The sequence below is a fragment of the Parus major genome, chromosome 4, assembly GCF_001522545.3.
Source record: "Parus major isolate Abel chromosome 4, Parus_major1.1, whole genome shotgun sequence".
NCBI lineage: Eukaryota > Metazoa > Chordata > Aves > Passeriformes > Paridae > Parus > Parus major.
Window position 1 is genome coordinate 30866433 of NC_031771.1, and position 20520 is coordinate 30886952.

General features: G+C 36.5%; 1 protein-coding gene across 1 annotated transcript in view; it reads left to right on the forward strand.

Annotated features, from left to right (window-relative positions):
* Positions 1-20520, forward strand: part of TLL1 (tolloid like 1) — a 127734-nt gene that overhangs the window by 93017 nt on the left and 14197 nt on the right. Inside the window, exons 13-18 of the mRNA XM_033513737.1 lie at positions 4405-4600; positions 6106-6231; positions 9101-9261; positions 12215-12395; positions 18891-19016; positions 20336-20463. Coding sequence (XP_033369628.1) covers positions 4405-4600; positions 6106-6231; positions 9101-9261; positions 12215-12395; positions 18891-19016; positions 20336-20463 — 918 coding nt within the window. The remainder of the gene's footprint in view (positions 1-4404; positions 4601-6105; positions 6232-9100; positions 9262-12214; positions 12396-18890; positions 19017-20335; positions 20464-20520) is intronic.

Below are 20520 nucleotides of genomic sequence, written 5' to 3' on the forward strand. Positions count from 1 at the left end.
ACATGTGGACTAACACCTCATAAGAAGAAAGAGGAAATTGAGCAGAAGTATAGTCAGGAGACAGTCTCAAGTTGGGGCTTATACTTCATGTGTTTTGAAAAGAAAAAAATAAGAATTTCCAACAGTAGGGACTTGAAATACTTTTCCAGGGAGAGTCTGAGCTGTAATTCCAGAGTGGCAAGATGCCCTTGAGCACCAAATGAGGCAGCCCAGACAGGCACAAGGCTGCTATATCTGTCTTTGTGGCATCTCTTACTGGCTCATCCACTGGGCTCCCTGCTGAGGATGGGAGTTGCTTTGGGAGCTGCTCTGGAGTTTCTGGACATTCACCACTGTGTCTGATTTCCATTTCTGCTCCCAGCTCTTGAAGGTAGGTGTTCTGGTTTTTGATACTGAGTCCCTCTCTGGACTGAATCCTTGGTGCACTGCCCAGTAAAACAAAAAGCTGTTTAAAAATCACAGTTCTTGGTGCCAGCTGAGACAGAAGAAAGTAAATGTCAGGCCAGAGAGTTATTGCAGTGTGTTTGTGAGAAAATTACTTCTCTGTCTTCTGAAAGGTACACTTAAGTAAGAGGAATTCTCATTATCCCTATGTAATACTAGAAAAAAATAATGGTATAAATAACCTTCATTCTGAAATGGAAGCACTAGGGAAACTGAGAATTTCAACTGTATCAATGAGTCATCTTGTTTTGCCTGCTGTGGGCAACACATTTTCCACTGAGTGCAGGATTACACTTTCTTATTTGGCTGCTATAATTTCCACTGTCTGTGTCAGAATAGAAATGGTGGGACTGGTAACTCCATCTTTTTCATTGTTAGTCACCTTCATAATACCGTTCTTTGAAAATTAGCAGGGTTTTTTTGTTAGTTTATTGGTTTTTTTTATTTAAGAACTCTTTTTGGCATGCAGTCTCACCAGCTAACACAATCCAGAGGGTTTGTAGGGCACATTCATATTAATCTTTCTCATTTGAGTGACCTTGCTAAACTCTGTGCAGATAGCAATCATTTAAATTATTTTTACATAAATCAGGGAATAAAATTTATCTGATCTTCTGATTTCACTAGGCATATTTGCCATCTTGTATGACTGAAGTCTACAATCTGAGGCAGATATGTTTACCTGTATTGCAGTTTGACTTTATAAACAAAAAAATGAACAGTGACAAAAAATAAAGATTTTTACTGCAGTAGAATTTCTCCCATATTTGTGGTTCATATCCTTTTTTCTCCGTTTTTTGTTTGTTCAGTTTTAGGGGATTTGGTTTGATTTTGATCTTTATTTTTTCTTGTTTGAGGAGTGCTATAATACAAAGGTACTCTGGAGTGTGTATTTGCTTGTTTTTATGTGGGTTTTTGTTTGGGTTTTTTTGGTTTGGTTGGTTGTTGTTTTCTAAATCTGAAACAATGTATGAGGTGTTTTTTTTTGAGAAGGGATGTAGAGAAAGTCTCTGGCTTGCCATTTCTCTAGGAGATTTCATAGTGTTTTCTTGCTCTTATGTGCTTGTTTTAGTAATTTTTCTGTCGTTTTCTCAACTTAGTTCTCTGATGCCATTCAAATTTGAGGTTTCCTCCAAGGCCCTCAGGAGCCGAAGTTATCTTTCAGTTTCCTATAGGAAATGCATTTTTATATAAAGAGGTTTTAGTTATGGGGTTTTGGTTTTTTTTAAATTTGCTAGCATTATGTGTATATCTTCTCATCAACATGTAATATCTTGTGAATATCCTGTGAAATTTTAGTTCTCCAGTAAAAAAGATTTATGGGATCAGTCCAGTTACAACCAGACTCACCAGGGGTTCTGTCATTAACTGGAAGAGACTTTCCTCAAAGAACAAACAGGAAGTAGGAAGAATAAGAAAGATATACAGGAAATATAGGAAGAAGCAGGAGGAGCAAGAGACTATTGCAAGTGTAATAGATCTTTCTATGGTAGTGTTCCCAGATGGTAGTACCACATAATCTTAAAACTTGAGGTACGGATAAAAACCCCTAATTTTATAATATTTTCTTTCATTGATAAGCAAGCACCAGTTATTTCTCAAAACCACAATGCTTACCTGATAGGTTATAAATAGGTGTAACCCTTTAATCCCTTAATATGGATAATACTGGCATCATTTGCACTAGTAGTAAACTAAATGTAATGAATATGGTAGAACAGCCACCTTTCAAATGTGTTTTTCTGAAACTCAATAGCACTTTGCAAGTTGGTTGATTCTTACAGGTTTAGGAAGTTTAGAAACTTCATAACAAAATGTGTTTTTAGCTGTTCTCTTCTGCCCAAAATAAAGTGATCCTCAGAAAAGAAGTTACTAATTTGCCTCAATAGATATTTGGCAAGTGTAACTCACAGCAACACTGGGCTGATGGATAATCATAATTCCCATGTTGCCCATAACAAATGGAAATATGGAAAAAAATTATGTTAATTAAATATCTTTAGTGCTGAAATGACCACACATGTGCAGGGAAAATGCACAATTCCTTCATTGATATTAGTAAGCTTTGGACCAATTCACTTCTCAGTTTTTACTGAGATAACAAGGCAGACTTTATTTCAAATTGGAATATGATGTAGTGAGTTTATTATATAGATTAATGACAATTTGGAATTGGTATTGCCAAAAACTTACCAGTGCTCATGTACCACATTACTTGCATACAATTGCCACTAAAATCGGCAATCGGTGGCTGCATCCCAAATCTTCCTGACTTTCATTGCTCATTCCCAAACTGTCCCAAAACAATTTCTGAGCAAACATCTAGGAGATTACAGTAAATAACAATATGATTCATGATAGAGAAGTGGATGGGAGAAAAATATGCATGTAAATTCCTGAAGATTTGGAAAGTTGGAAAGATAGAGAAATATTGTGAGTGACATATTTTGATGCCACTAAAATGATATAAAATCAAACAGTTCCTTCCCCCCAGATTTTCCCTCTTACATAAGAAATCTTTGTGTGCTAAGTAAAAGCTCCATAGTCTGTGGTGATTCCTGAGCTTTGTGTTGGTCATGATGCACAAGTTGAGCAGAGAACCAGTGGATTCTTCTACTTACTATGAAGCTTAGGTGCAAGAAAAACTCTCTCTGGAGATCAAATGTAGATTTTTCTGGGCTTAGTTTAGACTTCTTTATTGATTTAACAGAATGTGGATGTGCTGAATTAGATTTTTCTCCAGCCCTTCTACCTGACTGTGATCCTGTCATTCTCTCCATCCCTAAACTTGCCCTTCCCAATTCAGCCAGTTCATTGAACAATAGTGTTCTTATAGGAGTAATTTTTCAATGCTTGGATCTAGTTGATTCTTTTATAAATAAGATTGAGTGATGTGAAGCATTCCAGCAGTAAAAGACCCAGCACAAGAGGGTTTTTAATTCTGTTGAGAAAGACACAATCTCAAAAAAGACAAGCATTGTAAATTATCTAGCTTCTGGACAAGGTCATATTTAGGCTGCTGCTCCTTTCCCCTGTTCAGCAATCCCTGTTCCGATTGACTCTGCAAACAGTATTAAGTAAAGAGCACAAGGCTCACTACTCAAGTAGACGTACACACATGCCCACTCATTTATTAGTCTGTGTTTGAGTGTCATCCAGCAGGAAGTTTTAGTGGAAAGGGAAAATTTCACTTGTTCTGGTTTCAGTAGGTTTCTCCATCAGTACGGCAAAGATTCAGTCAATGACCCAGAAAATCAAGAGGACACCTGAAATCAGTAATTGTGCAAGAGAAACTAGACACATCAGCCACAGAAAAACGAGTTTCTTTTTGTCCTATGTTTTGTTGACTACTGATCATTAGATCAGTAATGTAAGAGCTGATCATTTTAGACGTGTGTTTGGATCTACTTCTTCAGAAGCACCAAATTCCTTACGCACTGCAATTTTTTACCTTTATCCTTCAATATCAGCGAACAGTGACAAGTGCAAAATTTTACTCTGGATGATAAAGGGAGATTCTAAAAACCTTATCATGTTGATCAAAATGGAGCTTTTTAATATTGCTAAAACAGTGAATATTTCTGACCTGTTTAGTTGCTGAGCCATTAATCTTCTTTAGTTGAGTGTACATGAGAAAAGAGGACTTGACTTGAGGTGAGAGTAGAAGTTTGACAGAACACTAGGAAGCTTAGAGGTGAGCATGTCTTTCTTAGTTACTGTTTTTTTCCCAGTTAGACTGTTATGTCATTATTAACATTTCAATATTTTTTTTTCTGTTGTGTAGAAGACAAGTGTAGTTAAAATCAATTCAGTGATGCTCGTTCATCTTCCTGCTATTTGAACCCTAAACAGAGACTTTAACCTTAACTTTGAAACCTTTAAATTCTGTTTATTATCTGACTGATATTTGATTTTTATGATCAAGTTCAAGTAGGTCACTTTGAAAATTATGTTTTACAGATTGAAAGACATGACAACTGTGCATATGACTACTTGGAAATCCGAGATGGAACAAATGAAAACAGTCCTTTAATTGGTCACTTCTGTGGCTACGACAAGCCAGAAGACATCAGATCTACCTCTAATACCCTGTGGATGAAGTTTGTTTCTGATGGAACTGTTAACAAAGCAGGATTTGCAGCTAACTTTTTTAAAGGTAAGTTTTAAAAATTATTTTAGTTTAAAATGGTTTTGGTAATAAGTTTTAATAATAAAACTTATTTAACTTATATTTTGGGAGTTGTGAACAGCTTATCAATTCTTCTTGGACTAGAAAAATTATGAAAGGTTGTTAAAAATATTTATCAATCTTTTTTTACTAATAGACTGCATTTTCTCTAGAATATTTTTTCCTGGGCATACAATTTATTCAAAACAAAACAATGGAAGTTTTTGAATCTCCTAGTAAAATATGTCCAAAGAAGGAATATACTCAGCACAGCTTTCTACTGTCTGAAGGTTCAGTTAATCAACTTAGTTCTGAAGCATATCTGATTTTGTAAAAAAGTGGCACTTTTTATACATTGTGTTATCAAATATAAACAGTATAATTGCAAATGGCTTTTTTTCCTGTTTTTTTGTTTACTTTGTCTAAACCTTGTCAGCTTTTTTCTAACCTATTTTCTGGATTGATCTGCTTTATCAATTTATTACTTTCTGTAAGCTGGGAAAAAACCCAAAAAACCAGATCAGAAATCCTACTGAGCAATAACTTCCTAGTCTTCCTTCAGCTATGGGTGTTTTTTGAGGAGAGGAGGGTGTCATACAACTGCAGCTATGCCTGAAGCGTTTGATGCATGGAAAGTCTGTAATTTGCACATGGTGCTGCTGGAGGCACAGTCAAGAACACTGGCAGTGGTGTGGCCATGGTGATGCTTGAAATGCAGGTCATGGCACCAGGAAAACCTTTTTGCTCTTTTGAAAACAAACCATGGGTTTTCTAATCCTAGCTGATAGTTTTCATTGTAGACAATTATAACTCCGAGGGCTATAGGCCTGAGAGTAGGAGTTCTGATTTTTTTTTCCTGGGAAATTACTTGTCCTGGTGTAAGAAAACACTATTCCAGCATCTGAGGAATATTTCAGTAATGACTCTCATGGGTACATTTCAGAGCTAGTAGAGAGAACACACAATTCCTTTCCCTCCCCCAGCCCTGATTCATCTTGTTCCTTTTAATATCAGTAGAATAAAAACCTAGGATTTGAGGATTCTGTTAATCTGTTTTTGAGTATGAATTCAGGATAATGTACAGATTGATTCTGAGGGAGATAAAGTGCCCTTCAAGTGACCCTACTGTGGATTTTCAATCTTTCCTTCAATACTTTGTACAATCTTTAGATTATGGCTGCCTGAATTACTGTATGCTGCACACAAAGTGCTTATAAATTAGTTCTGCAGCTGTCAGTAGATATTGTAAAAAAAAAGAGTAAAAAAAAAAGAAAGAAACCCAAACGCCCACACCCCACAAAGGACAAATTTTTATTTTCTCCATTGCAGGTGACCTTAACATTTGAAAATCCTCTAGCCAGCAACCACAGTGTTTTATGTAGTGCATCTTATAATGGCATGTGTACAGGTGTCTGGGTTAATATTGATCCAGCAGTTACAGCTGAGGAAGGTAATTATTTAACACATTTTTGCATTCTTCCCTGTCTTGGCAGAGGAGGATGAATGTGCCAAACCTGACAATGGTGGCTGTGAGCAGCGCTGTGTAAATACCCTGGGCAGCTACCAGTGCGCCTGCGATCCTGGCTACGAACTTGGTCCTGACAAGAAGAGTTGTGAAGGTACAATGTTGCTGTCTTATGGGCTCTTAAAGCTCTCAGAGTGCCATTGCCTGAATGAAATGTGACACGTTTCTTAGGCTCTGTCTGAGCACCATGAAATCCGTGGAACCCAACCCAGAAAAACAGTGCTGTCTTTTTAGTAATGATAGCGGAGCCAAGTTCGTCCCATATCAGCAATTTCATTTTTCCGATTTTGCTCTTAGTCAATCAGGAATGGTTCAAATTAGGACTTCTTATCACTTCTTACACTATTCATACTCACCAAAGCAAAGTTTCTCAAGCAGACAGTTACCAGTAGAGTAATGTGCTACTTTCTCAGGATCAGTGTTTAATGATCCCTCTGACCACCTCTGACTGGGATGTGCCTGGGAAGCTGGCAGGTCTAGAAGAGCAAGGTCCTCTATTTTAGCTCAAAGCTCAGAGGAATCCTTCCCACTCCTAGTCACATTGTGAATTTTTATTACTTCTTAGGGTGAGAAAAGCGTTTTCAAATTACCATTTGGAGAAAAAAGAAAGAGATAAGTGGAAGTCTGTGTAAACATAGGATTGAACTGAGATAAGATTTTGCATTCTCTGCATATTTCATATCAAAGGAGAGAACCATAAGCTCTTGATCATTACACACCAATTATTGTTTGATGTTTACTCATAGACACCAATAAATCAAAGGATGGCACAAATTTATTCTTAGATAATCTGTTTGACTAGGGAATGGATTTCGAACATTGGAGTCCTTGAAGTCCCGGTTTTCTTCTGATGCAATTCATTGGTCTGTCTTTTTTTCCAATATCCTGGCTTTAATTCATTATTTTTCACAATTTGGGGTAGTTTTGTCTAGTTTCTTTGAAATTCTTTCTTGTTATTTTACTTTTGGATATGTGGGGTTGGTTTTGGTTTTTTGTTTGTTGTATGTTTATGTGAGTTAGTGAAAGTCCTAGGTTAAAGGCATGTTAGATTGTGGCTCACATCAACCTGGTTGAGCTTTTTTTGATTGTTTTTTCTCCCTCCCCCACCTTTAGTAATGAGAATATTGGAAATATAATTTGTTTAGATGTCTGCATATTAGGCAGACAATTAGAAAATAAGTTTAAGAGGGGGCCATGAAGACAGAGGTTTCACCTTTGGATCATCAGCCCAAATTTATGTAAGGAATTGAGTTTAGTCTGCTTGCTGACTCAGGTCAGAATATTAGAGTAGATTACTTCAGAATACTCTTCTCTTTGCCTCTGAAAAATTGAAAAGAAATACTTTCCTGGCACCCAAACAGTGAAGCAACTCTGTCAAAAGAAGTCACTCAAAGCACTGCAGTGCAGTGTAGAACAAAAAACCTGGGCAATCCCTAAAAGTATGTGTGTGTTTGTTCCTGTTGAGGTGGCATTCACTGTATGTAGATAATTCTTGGGACTGCTGAATCAAAATTACTGTGCAGTCACTGTCAGCCTTACTTCCTCATTATAGTTTGGGTCTTTGAGGGGTGAGCTAGCTGTGTTAATTCACACATGAGCAGAAGCCTCTAGGTCATAAACTTTGCCCTATACTTCGCTTCAGTGTTGACATGCACAGAAATTTGCTTTATGGTCTTCTAATCCAAGTCTCCACCAATGGCAGCATATTAGGAAGCATTAAGACTTTCTTTTCCCACTATTTCCACATTTCCTGCCCTTTCCTCAAGGATCAATGGAACAATGATCAAATGCAGAGACTGAAATCTCTGACCCAGACTGGATCATTTGAGGGGGCAGCTTATGTCATCTGGGTACAGTCTCTAAACCTATGTCTGGTCTTTTTTGATACAAAAAAAAACTTTCTTGAGTTGTGACCCAGGGTCTTAGTCCACCCATTCCCATCAGATTACTTTAATGTGTATACCAAGAGGTGTTCCATGTGGAAAACTAGCGACCAGGAGAAACACTGGTGTGTGTCTGACAAAATGAGCCTTGACACAGTGGCTGGTGAATTCTCCTGGCTGTGTTAGATGGAGTAGATGCAGAATGTGAGATCATCAGCTAGACTGGAATAGCCAGGTTTTAAAGCATCCAGTGTTAGCAGAGAGCAGTGCAGAAGAGCTGCCCCCTTCAGCTCTTTGGAAAGAGATTTGTGGATGATTTCCAGTGCTGTCACAGAGCTGTAATGGTATCAGTATAGCAGAGTGTGATGGAGAGGTTCTCTAAATCCCATTACTTTCCTTTAAAAAAAAATAAAATTGCACAGATGGAAAAGATTAATGAGTTTATCCTTTGCTAGTTGAACTGCATTCAAGAACATAGTACAGTATTTTTCAGTTTTATGGAGGTGATTATTTGGCTTATATTTGTAAATAAGAGGTATTTTCTCTTTTAATTGAACATCCATGCTTCAGCAAAAGTAATTGTGACTGACGTGTACATGACTGCTCTTCTAAAGAAGTGACCCTACCTGGTAGGTTATGGGAGGCATTTACAGCCAGATGAGCTGAGACAGGTAGGGCTGATTCCACATCAACAACCACGGAGAGAAGCACATCTTATGTATCCCTCTGTCAGAAGAAGGGTAGTCAAGGTCTTGGGGAGGGCGGTGAGGTCAGAGGACTTGCATAGGAAAGGCTGGGAGAGAATAAACAGAGTCTCTGGAGGGAAGGGAAAAGAATGAATATGATAACGCCTTGTGTAGTCCTGACACTTATCTCTGCCCGCAAACCTGCAAGCTGTTCAAGATAGAGGCTGTCTCTTTCTCTTTGTTTGCACCAAGTGTGATAAAGCAAGGTTCTGATTAGTCTGTCTGGGCATTGCAGCATATAAGTAATGAGTAATGACTGATTCTTCTCAGTGTGCTTCTGTTTATAGTAAAACACACTGTCAGTCAAGAAATGATGTTCTCTTTTATTTTACAGCTGCTTGTGGAGGACTCCTGACAAAGCTAAATGGGACTATAACCACACCAGGGTGGCCAAAAGAGTACCCTCCAAACAAAAACTGTGTGTGGCAGGTGGTTGCCCCAACGCAGTACCGAATTTCGATGAAGTTTGAGTTTTTTGAGTTAGAAGGGAATGAGGTAAGTAACCGTGAACAAAGAGCTGCACAATCTGTTACATGCTAAATGGTTTCACAAGCATTTGAGAATAGATATTGTCTTATAAAACCCTTGCTGACCTTTCATATGCTGACAGTAAGCATGGATATTCTTGTTTTCGTTTTGGGACTGTTTCTGGATTCTTTCAAAACAAACATGGAAAGAATAGCTCTCTTTTACATATCATCTAAATGTATATGTATTACAACAAATTTTAAAAAATGTTCTCTGCTGAGTCTCAGCTGACTTTTTTTATCAACAAAATAAAACAGAGCAAATGGGGCTGAAGCATATTGGAAAGAATTCAAGAGAAGAAAATCTGGAGAAACCAAATCATCTTTACAGACTGACTACAAAGAATACACATAAGCTGTGGTTAGTGATGGAGTGAGGGAGCATTTAAATCACAAGTATCTCACTGGGGGAATATTTTGAACCGAGCAGTACCAGAAATAAGGCCCAATAGAACAGCAGCAGTTTTTGAGCTGGGCAGGCCCAGAGGAATGGGGGATCTTCTGCACAGGTAGGAGTAGGAACAGGGCAGAGCCCTCCATGTTCTGAAGGATGCTCTTTATGGCTTTAAACAAAGTGGTGGGGGTTGCAGTGCTTTTTGGATGAGAAGCAGTAAAATGTGGGTTTCAACATCCTTTTCAGCTTTTGTTCTGCTTCGTAGGCAGTTCTCTGTCATATCATTGAATTCCCTCACCGCACTCCAGCCATAACATGCTGTAACCACTGAGTTTATATGCACATTCTTTACAGGGCATTAAGAACACAAATCCCAGGATGTTATTTCTGACTAAATAAATTTGTAGCAATGTAGTTAGTATAAAGATGACCCACCTTTTGGGCAGAGGTATTTGAAGGAACAAAACCTGGAGTTTAATTTATAACTAAGAACCAAACCAGCTATGGTTTCTCCAAAATACCTCAATATTATTTTCAGAGGCAGCAATGTGAGATTTTTTTCCTCTGTAATTTTTTGGAGTGGGTTCTCCAGTCCATGAAATTCCAGTTTTCAGTGATATATACATTACATTCATGTCCTGTAATCATTATTACTAGAACTGCAAGAGATGTAATAAAAGCTTAAAAGCCCAAAAGAATTAAAATTTAATTACCATTTGAACAAGTAATAAAAACCTTTTTCTTGCACTTTCTTGGTACATGAGCAAGATTTGCAAGGAAAACACCTGGCATGGAATGAAGTTAAGTAACTTTTCTAAGGTCATAAAAGACGTGTAACATAAGCAGAAAGAAAAATTCTAAATGTGTTTCAACAATTAAAGCCACTGGCAGTGGTGTAGCCATGATGATACCTGAAACTGGAGTTTTATCATCTCATGTGTTACTTAATCTTGTCTCCATACTGTTAAATAGTAGTACTAAGGATAGATGCCTCTGAAAATCAGAATAAACATATCTGGAAAATTCTAATATATTGTCTGAGTGCAGATATAAAATGTATACATTTATCAAGTACTCAGTTTTTTAAAAAATTTGTTATAGGTGCTCTATTTGGACCGTATGTCTTAGACTATTACAATTTTAATATTTTACATTTGCATTGTGCAGTTTAACTTAATTTTTTTTTTCAGTGCAATGTAGTATAGAGGAAGTTAGACCTATCTGAAACTACATTTGATTTCTGATCTAAAGCTATGCAACCGTAAAAACTCAACACTATTATATTGCTGCAATTGGTTGGATTTATCAGTGTAGTGAGTTATATTTGAAAATCACATGCATTATTATAAATATGTCTTCCAATTAATCTAGATCAGCATGTGGTTGTAACTCAAGTTTTATGCATCTTTGTATTCTCTCTACTGTACAGAAGGAGTTTCAACTGAATTAGTCACTTTTCAACTCTGCCACATGTGAAAATTCTTCCGGTAACAATAAAAGTTTAATCTGCATCTTCAATAAATTATATTAAGACCAACTGGAAATTATGACAATTTTTCACAGACAGAGAGAACAACAAAGGCCGAAACATTCTTTTTTATTGTTCCCTTCCAGCTCCCCTGACACTTTTTTTTTACTAGAAATTGCAATTTTTCGAATACAACTTGGATTTAATGGACCAATATAAGCTCTGTATGAATCCTCCTGGCCAATGATCTCTCTTAAGCTATTAATTGCAGACAACTGGGACATTTTTGATTAAATGATTGATAGTTGAGCCTAAGAAGCTTAGAAGTTTTTGGGTGGATGGCTTTAAGTTGACCAAGGGATTATGCATTGAAGGTATTACCATGAGAAGTAGGCCTTGCATAAGGGGTTTTTATTACATTATATCACTTTATTTTTAACCTTTTAATGAAAATGGCATGCATCCTGTTCCAAATTATAGCTATGCTACTGTTAATGAAAGTTGCATGGTTTTAATAGTGGAAAGTTATATATTTGAAAATAAATGAATATATCTTAAATATTTAATGATGAAAATTTACCTTGTAATTTTCTAAGTGAAAATTGATATTTAAAAAAATCTTAGAAATGCAAGCAGTAGAAGGTTTGTAGGTTTGAGGTATGTGGTTTATAGCATGCAGATAGGTATCATTTTTAGGATGAATGTTTCTGGATTTTAGTTTACTATCAATGGAATTGTCAGTAAAAGTGAATTTACTTTTTACATTAAGCGGAAATGCTTCTAAGCATCTCTAATTTAAACACAGGTTAGCATCTATAAAAATGTAAGTTTGAACATAATTCATATTATAGCTATGTGTTAATGACCTTAAAATATTCTTACCTAAAATCAACAAATGCAAGAATTTACAAATACTTTCAGAATCAGGAGAAAGTGAAGAAGGGTTCATTTATTATTCAGCAGCAATATATATATACCAATCAGAATTCTGATATTTGTAAACAGCTTCATGCTTTTATTTTGGTTAGCCAAATATTTTTTCTTTCTTCCTTTTCTCAGGTTTGCAAGTACGATTATGTGGAGATTCGCAGTGGCCTTTCTTCTGATTCCAAACTGCACGGTAAATTCTGCGGTACAGAAGTGCCTGAAGTTATCACCTCTCAGTACAACAACATGAGAATTGAGTTCCGATCTGACAACACTGTCTCAAAAAAAGGCTTCAAGGCACACTTCTTCTCAGGTATAGAAAAGTGCCTTTGTATATCTCTAAGTGCCTCTGGGCGTCCACTGACAAGGTGGAGCAGCCACAATTTTGGTATGAGTGGCTTCTTTGCTGATGGCTTTCCTGGTAGCTTTGAATTCGTTTTATTTACATAAACATAAACCTCTCCTGTCTTAAAATCCCATTCCGAATTGTAATGTCTGTGGAATATATATTTCACATATCTGTATATACTTAAATAACAGCAGAAGCTAGTAAACTTTGTGAGATACAGAGGACAAGAGAAAATTAACTGTATTTCTAAATTTTTTATAAGATTTCTTTTATCCTAAGTTTTGTTGCTATTTTTTCAGATCCCAGTTGTAAAGTGATACGAATTGCACACTGTGTACGCTTGTATTTTTTCTACTCAAGTCTCTTAATATATTCCATTTGTTGGGAAATTACCACTTTGTGGTACAACATTTGTTTAACATTATGGGTACATCTGTGCCAAACTTTGCGCTTCTTAATGTTTTGCAGAAGAGCAGGGTTTAAGATCTTGATCTTGCAAAAAAACCTGTGTCTTTTTATTTATGAGTGTAATTTTACTCAGGGACATCAGAGTGGTGGAAGTTTATATCATACAAGACTTATACTGTTGGATAAAGTTACACATGAGTGAAGCTTAAGATGTGAGGCAATATTTGCTTAACAGTGGCCTCTGCAATTACCCGCTGAGAGTGGAATATAGAAATCTAGCTCTGGCTGGAGACCTCTCCGTGTTTGTTGGGAAGGTTTGTTTTGTGTTTTTCCTCTGTGTTTACACACACACACACACACAAGGATGGATATCTTACCTTGTGTAAAACAGCACAAAACACCAGTCCCATCTGCCCACCTCCCTAGACCAGATGTTAAACAGAAGAATTTGGGAGTTGGATTGTGCTCCAGATTTTTGATAGCAGTGAAAAAATCTGAATCTGGAGAATCCTGATTACACTTAGCATGTAGTAACATATATGACCATTATTAGCATTTGCTTACTCAAAATATTTTATCAACGTTGAAATTAAATGGTATTTCATTGCTTACTGTTAATAACTAATAACTATGACTAATAAGAATCTTTATAATGTGTAAGGGATGTAGTTTGGAAAGTGAAAAAATATCTGCTAAAGGGAACAGTTTAGACTTTCAGTATTTTCTTATTATGACTACTTTGATACTTTTATTAAGCAGCTATGAAAGATGAAAAAAGGTGTTTTGTCTCATACAAAGACATAACAAACATTTGATCTCTTTTAAGTATATCTCTCTGGTCATAATCTTCCAAGGATCCATCTTTACCCATAGTAACACTTTTTACTTTTAATTTTGTGATTTACGTTGGCAAGAAGCGTTCAAGGTTTACTCATTATTTAATGAATAAATACATATGTGCACACAACAGAGCTTCCTCCTAGAAGCCGACCACTAGTCATTTAATGTAGGTCTAGTTGTGCCAGCAGGAATTGTCACATACTTGTGCTTTTTACAGGAACAAATATTGACATATTCAAGTTCTAAAAATTGGAAATGAAGTTTGTTAAATCTTTTTAAAATCTTACAGATATTTTATATAAGATTGGCAATGATAGCGTAGTAATTTATATAAGCTCTGTGGTTCAGGAGTTGTGTTTTCTGGACATCCTGGTCATTCATACATCTATAGTCAGTTAAATTTTAGTTTCAAACAAATACATGCTTTTATTTATTTTGCTCAAATGACTTTTTTTTAAATGAGTGGGTTCCACCAGTGCTGTATCTTGGGGAAAGACTAGACTGAAAGGTCATGGATTACAAAATATTGGGTTGTAATTCTTCAGAACTGATATTTCCCTTATATACTTCAGTCCTGAATGAAATGTTCTTTCCTTTCCTTCACAAGGTGGTTTACAGAAGAAATGTTTAAGTGATGTCATTGATCACAAACTAAATTCTTTAGTCAGGGATAGTTTTGAACTAATGTGTTTTTTAATTAATAGAAATGTGTGATATGTCCTAGATATGGTATATATTTAATCCCTTTCCAAAAAAAAAAAAGTTTGATGTAAAAATCTTTGAATCTGTAAGTGTATAAATTTACTGAGTGCTTCATAATTCCTTCCTGCCAGCATTTGATATGAGTTCAAATACCTGAATACAAGTATTTAATTTTATTCTTTCTCAACTATCTTCCATTTTTTATAATTTATAGCAGATTCCATTCTTCTGTGTCATCTGGCTTTCCCTGTTTAACAATGTTTTCTGATTAAAACAAATTTTATAATGCTTGAGACAAATAAAACTTCTGAACTTAAGGTATCTAAAAAGAAGATGTAATCTCCAAATAATTAATCAGAGATCTTAGGAATGTCAGAAAACACTGTTACTTTCTTATCCCTGAATTCCTTAATGTGGGCATAATACACTATTGATCTGTCAGTGAAGAGCAGACTTGAGACTTCAAGTATTGTGTCTTTTGGGAGTTGATGACATAATGTTTAAGCTGATGAAGTGTTGGGTTTTTTGTCTGTTTATATGTATATTAATCTTCAGAATCCAATAATTTTAGAGTGATATCTGAGCAGAAATACACACTTGATTGCTGGGATTTACCAATTTTATTAATTAAGTCACAACAGATGTGTAAGCACTTAGTCATAAAGACATACATAATGAAAAAAGATGTAATGAGTAAAACACTGCACCTTACACTCTGTTCACCAGTAAAGGGCATATGCAATGCTCAGCAAGGTAGAAGGGTGGATAAGTCAAATTAGTGTAAAGATTAGGAACTGTAAAATGTTCCTCAAGCACAGCCAAAGATCTACTCTTTTCTTCAGCAACTCTTTTGGCAATGAATTCTGCACCACAGTTAGAGATGAAAAAGGATGGCCCAGCTCCAGCTTAGACGACAGAAAGCAGTTTTTGGATGGTTGAAACCTGCTGTGATAAACTGTGAAAGCAAACAGTGACACAGGGCAGCAGATGACCTGCATTAGGAAGGTATTTATGTTGTTACAAGACAACATGTAATTATATTTTTGGCTGTAAAATAGTGTTAACGGCCAGACAGGTTCTACTGGAGAGTGAGAAAAAAAAAATTTTCTCAGTGTTCTGTAAAATTTACATTTGATGGGAGAGTTCTGAAGGAAGTTCAGTTAGGAGTCTGCAGGGATCTAGCTGCTCTACAGAGACTCTATTGTATATTTATAATCAAGTTTCTCTGATAAAGAGAGGAAACTTAGGGTGTCACTCTATATTATTTTTTAAAAAAACCTTTTAATAAAACTTCTTGGAATTAGATATTTGGCTTCTAAAGAAAAAAAACTTCCAATTATTAGGTTTTTATTCTTCTCCCTCTGTGTTTCTTCTGTCCTCCTCTGTCTCCTGCTTTTGTTATACGACCGAGACTTAGGAGTAAGTCCCTGCAGGACTCAGCACACTGTAAGACTACAGATATATTAAATAACTCCAAAAGGATAATAATAATAGCTATATATATATTTAAATACCCTTATTTTTTTTTTCTTTGATTTTCTGAGAAGATAACCTAAGGATTAGTCATAGTTTGACATTAAATTGCTTCCTTTTTTCATAAGTTTCAGACTTCAGTGTTTTAAAGAAACATGATTGATTCTTTGCATAAACATTCAAAATATACATGGATTCTGATGTAATGTAAAAATGAGGTTTGTTGGGACACCTTTTCTTGGGGGGTGATTCATTGAGCAGTTAAAAAGAGAAAGAATGTTTCTAGCCTTGAACACAAACTCATCTCTGGTGCCATCCTGGTACCTTTTATTCCACAGACAAGAAAGCTGCCTGCAAAGAGAAAATTTTTGTTTTTGAATCTTGCAAGGACTTAATGCAAGTCCCTTCACGCCGAGTACGTATTATTCACAGACTGGTGGCCTCTGAGGGTCTCAGAGGTATGACCATTTGTCCTCAGAATGATTCAATCTCTCAGAATGATTCAATCTCTCATTTTCTTGAGAATGGATCTTTCCTTCTGAGTACTGAAATGAGAAAAGAAAGAAAGTATCCATTCAAAATTGGGGGGACTCATTTCCATCTGTCAGCATAACAAATGGCTTTGTTTTTACATGGCAAAACATTTGTTCTTGTAACTAATACAGACTAATTGTTGTTGGGGTTTTTTTTTTCACAAATTTTTAAACTGGGCAATCAATTTGACAGAAAGTCTGTTCTCAATTATGAAGTGTGAGGAAGGCTTGTTCAACAGTTGCATCCTTGATTAACTATGTACAAGTAATTATTGTAGTTCAAATGTGTTCCAAAACTTCTCCTTTCCACCTTCTGTCCATTATTTCGTTTCTGAGGACATCCAACATGGGACAATTTGCTTGTGCACTTGTCTCCTAGGAGATTATTTTACGGAATATAAGCACATCTAACGTTAAAATACTTTTCAGTGTTTTCACAGAGTTTGGTGGATGATGAAAATGGACAGAGCTTTTATTTAGAATTTATCCTCCTAGTCTGTACTTGAAAACCTAATTTGAATGCATTTTGAGCTTGCCTTCCTTTTATTTTGTTTATTTCTGGTGGAAAAATTACAAACTAATGCTTAGGAGGGAATATTGAAGACTTCCGTTCATATTAGTTCTATTTCTCAGCTGCTTGTTACTGTTCTTCACTTGCATTGTGGAATTAATTTATGATAGTGCTTGCTTTTGCAAAATTAAGACGGGTTTGAAATTGCATAGATTTGCTACCTCAGGGACTTGCTTAGCAAGATGCATAAATAGTGTATTGTTGAGTTTCTATGCTTCCTTCCATCATCAAAATGACAAGTAGTATCTCTTCGAATGGGTGGTTCCAAGAGGTATCTATGTTTTCAACTGTTTCTTTACCTTCAGATCCATTCATATGTGCAGAAAGCTTCCAAAAAGTTTTAATGCAAACAGATTTGAGATTTACAGTACAAAATGCAGTGCATGCTTGGGTCTGACTTGCAGAATTTACCTATAAATGTATGTTATCATCTTGTATTTTAAGTAGAGGCTGATTTTTATGGAAAGACCTGCAAGTCAATGGGTCAAGTGCTGAATGCATTTTGGCAGAGGAAGATGACTTGTATGCAATTACAATGCAAACTTCCTTAATTGTGTTACTGAATATGAGCATCAGTAAGGGCAGGGGAAAAAATGCATGAGTAAGACAATGAAAAGAGACTTAAATTATCCATAGTGGCTTCTAATCTGTAGAAATTCTTGCTGTACCTGCTGAAGTCTGAAATATCATGTTGCCCTGTTTGGAGATAATGTTAACTGCTGCTTTCCAAGGTAAATAAGACTGAAGGGTGTAAATGTTCTGCATTCCAACCCGCAGCAACCAGACCTCTGGGATGACCAAAATTCCTTTACTCTTTTTCCCCCTCACTTGGGCACGTTGAGATGGCACATTTAGTAAAATACAGGGGAGGTTTAATATGTGTGTGTTTATATATATTTATATGCATATATTTTTGTATCTAAGAATGTATACATCTGTGTATGTGTCCATTTATAGTTATATGCATGTGCACACATATATGCATATGTGTATACATATACATGTATATACATATATACACATGTATATGTGTATATACGTGTCAGGAGCAGTCTGCCTCTTTTAAAGGGACCAGCCTCACCTAAAACAAGAACAGCTGAATGACATAGAAGCGTGGCAGCTGAGGCCTCTTGCTGCAATGACAGCTTGTTAATCTAGTTTGGCTTTTGTCCATGCAATGAATTTGTAGCTGTTTAATGCAGGTCATATTTCCTCCACTACTCTCTGCTTTATTTCTAACACACTAAAAGCTCTTTTGAAGGATTATATGTTAATAAACAGAACTGCATGCTATACTGTAGCTCTTGAAGTAACTAATGCCAATTTCTCTTTTTTCCTTTCATTGACATGTTTTTCTTTTTGTGATGTTCTGTAATGTCCAGATTCATTAAATGCACACTGTCACTCTGCTGAGGGAAAAAAAGCCCAGCTTATTAGAAAAAGTTATGTGAAATCTTTCTCTTCTTACATGTTTAATGTGTAGAAGTTGAAGTCTTTTATATGTTCAAGATATCACCATTAAATTGTGGAATTTGTACAAAGCTGGAATTTGTGTTGTCCATAAACTACACTACCATTGTTTAATAAAACAAAACTGGATATTTATGAAACTTTTACCAGCTAGAGCACTTGAAAGAGTAAAAGCTGGTGAATATCTTTTCTCCTTTGTTCTAGCTTGTTTGTTTTACTAGTGTTCTTCTCCCTCAGGAACGAGTGGTCATTTCCTAGAAAGATGAGACAGACTCTTTGTGCCACAGTGCAAGGCTGCAGGCTGAGCAAAGAGTGACTAGAACTGAGGCACCACAAAAGTACCTTACTGGGAAGAGTGACTGTGCTGTAGCTCATCCTGCTCGGCCTCAGGCTCAGTGCTCCTCTTGGTAGCAGGGTCTGCTGGCCCTGTGTGCTCACCTGAGCTTGTTGTGTGTTTTGTAGACAAGGATGAGTGTTCAAAGGACAATGGTGGCTGCCAGCATGAGTGCATCAACACGGTAGGGAGCTACGTCTGCCAGTGCCGGAATGGATTTGTGCTACATGAAAACAAACATGACTGCAAGGAAGGTGAGTAGAAAGGCATTGGAGTGGTTGGTTACACAGCTGTCTTGCAGAAAGCTTTCTGCAGCTCTCCTTTCAAACAAAATAAAGGAAAGAAGTTCTTGGGAATGGGGTTTTTAGACATTTGGGCTGAAGCACTACAGCATCCCTCCCCTTTCCCATCCTCTCCATCCCCAGCATTTGTGTGGGCTGAGTTTGAGGTCCACAGGAATGAAATTTGGAAAACTTGCCATCATTGGCACAGAGTGCTACTTTCAATAATTCTGTGAAGTGTAGATTATTTAAAGCTCTGATAAAGTATTTATCTAAGGCAGGGGTAGAGTTTCTGGAGAGAAGCCTGGTAAAGTCATGATTTGCTGCTATCAGAAGCAATTAGTATCCCCACAGCCAGGTTGGAACCATATCAATCCTTTCTGGGTTTGTTCTAGGCAACATATTCAGACAATCTAAGTCCCAGTCAAAGCCCTGTGCATCTCTATTCCTCTTGGCTCTCTCAAGGTGTAGCTACCTTCAAGGAAACAATAGGCTTTGTGACTTCAGTAGAATTTCAATTCTCTGCAAATGAACCTCAAGTGTGCTATATCATGTGAGCTGCTGTAATATCTTAATGTTTTCTAGCATGGAATTAATCTCAGAGTAAAGACATGCCCTTTGAGAATCATTTGCATTTTCACTGGTTTTGGAAATGCTGCATGCCTACTCTAATATTTTATTTTCAAATAATTCTCTGATATTTAGAGCACAATTTGAGATTGTTAAAACCAAATACAAAAACTGCCTTCTTTTAGTTCTGGGTATTAGTGGTTTAGTTCCAAAGTCAGTGACTAAGTTGTTCTTTGTAGATATTCACTGTTTAGTCTTAGCTGCTCTTAAGTTGTGTATATGTATACCTCGAAACTGTGCTTTACAGTTTGATTACTTTGTAGCTGCACTGAAAGTTACCAAGAAGAGAAAAAAAAATTGTCCAAGAAATTTCCTTTCAAGTTGGTGTAGTGAGATTTTTCATATGGATTTATACCCTTACTTGAATGTAGAATGGGGGGAATGGGAAAATACTTGATTTATTTTTAATATTTATCTTATGTTTATTCCTGTATAAGATTTTTTTTTCTGAAAAAAAAGCCATACATTGTAAACAGTGTATGTTTCACAATAATCCATAAAGAAACATGCTGAGTTAATGCTCTAAAACCCAGGACTGAGGGGAAAAGCATGCTTACCTATCTTCCTAAAAATCCTTTCCACTTAGTGGCTGCCATGACAAAAACAGTACTTTTTGACTACCTCTGAGTGCAGACTAACTGATGCTATCACTGTTGGCACAGCTGAGTGTGAGCAGAAGATCCACAGTCCCAATGGCATCATCACGAGTCCCAACTGGCCTGACAAGTATCCCAGCAGGAAGGAGTGCACGTGGGAAATCAGTGCCACCCCTGGACAGAGGGTCAAACTGGTGAGTCTCTGCCTTCCCTTCCCTTTTAGCTTTTCTTCCATCAAATCAGCTTCTCAA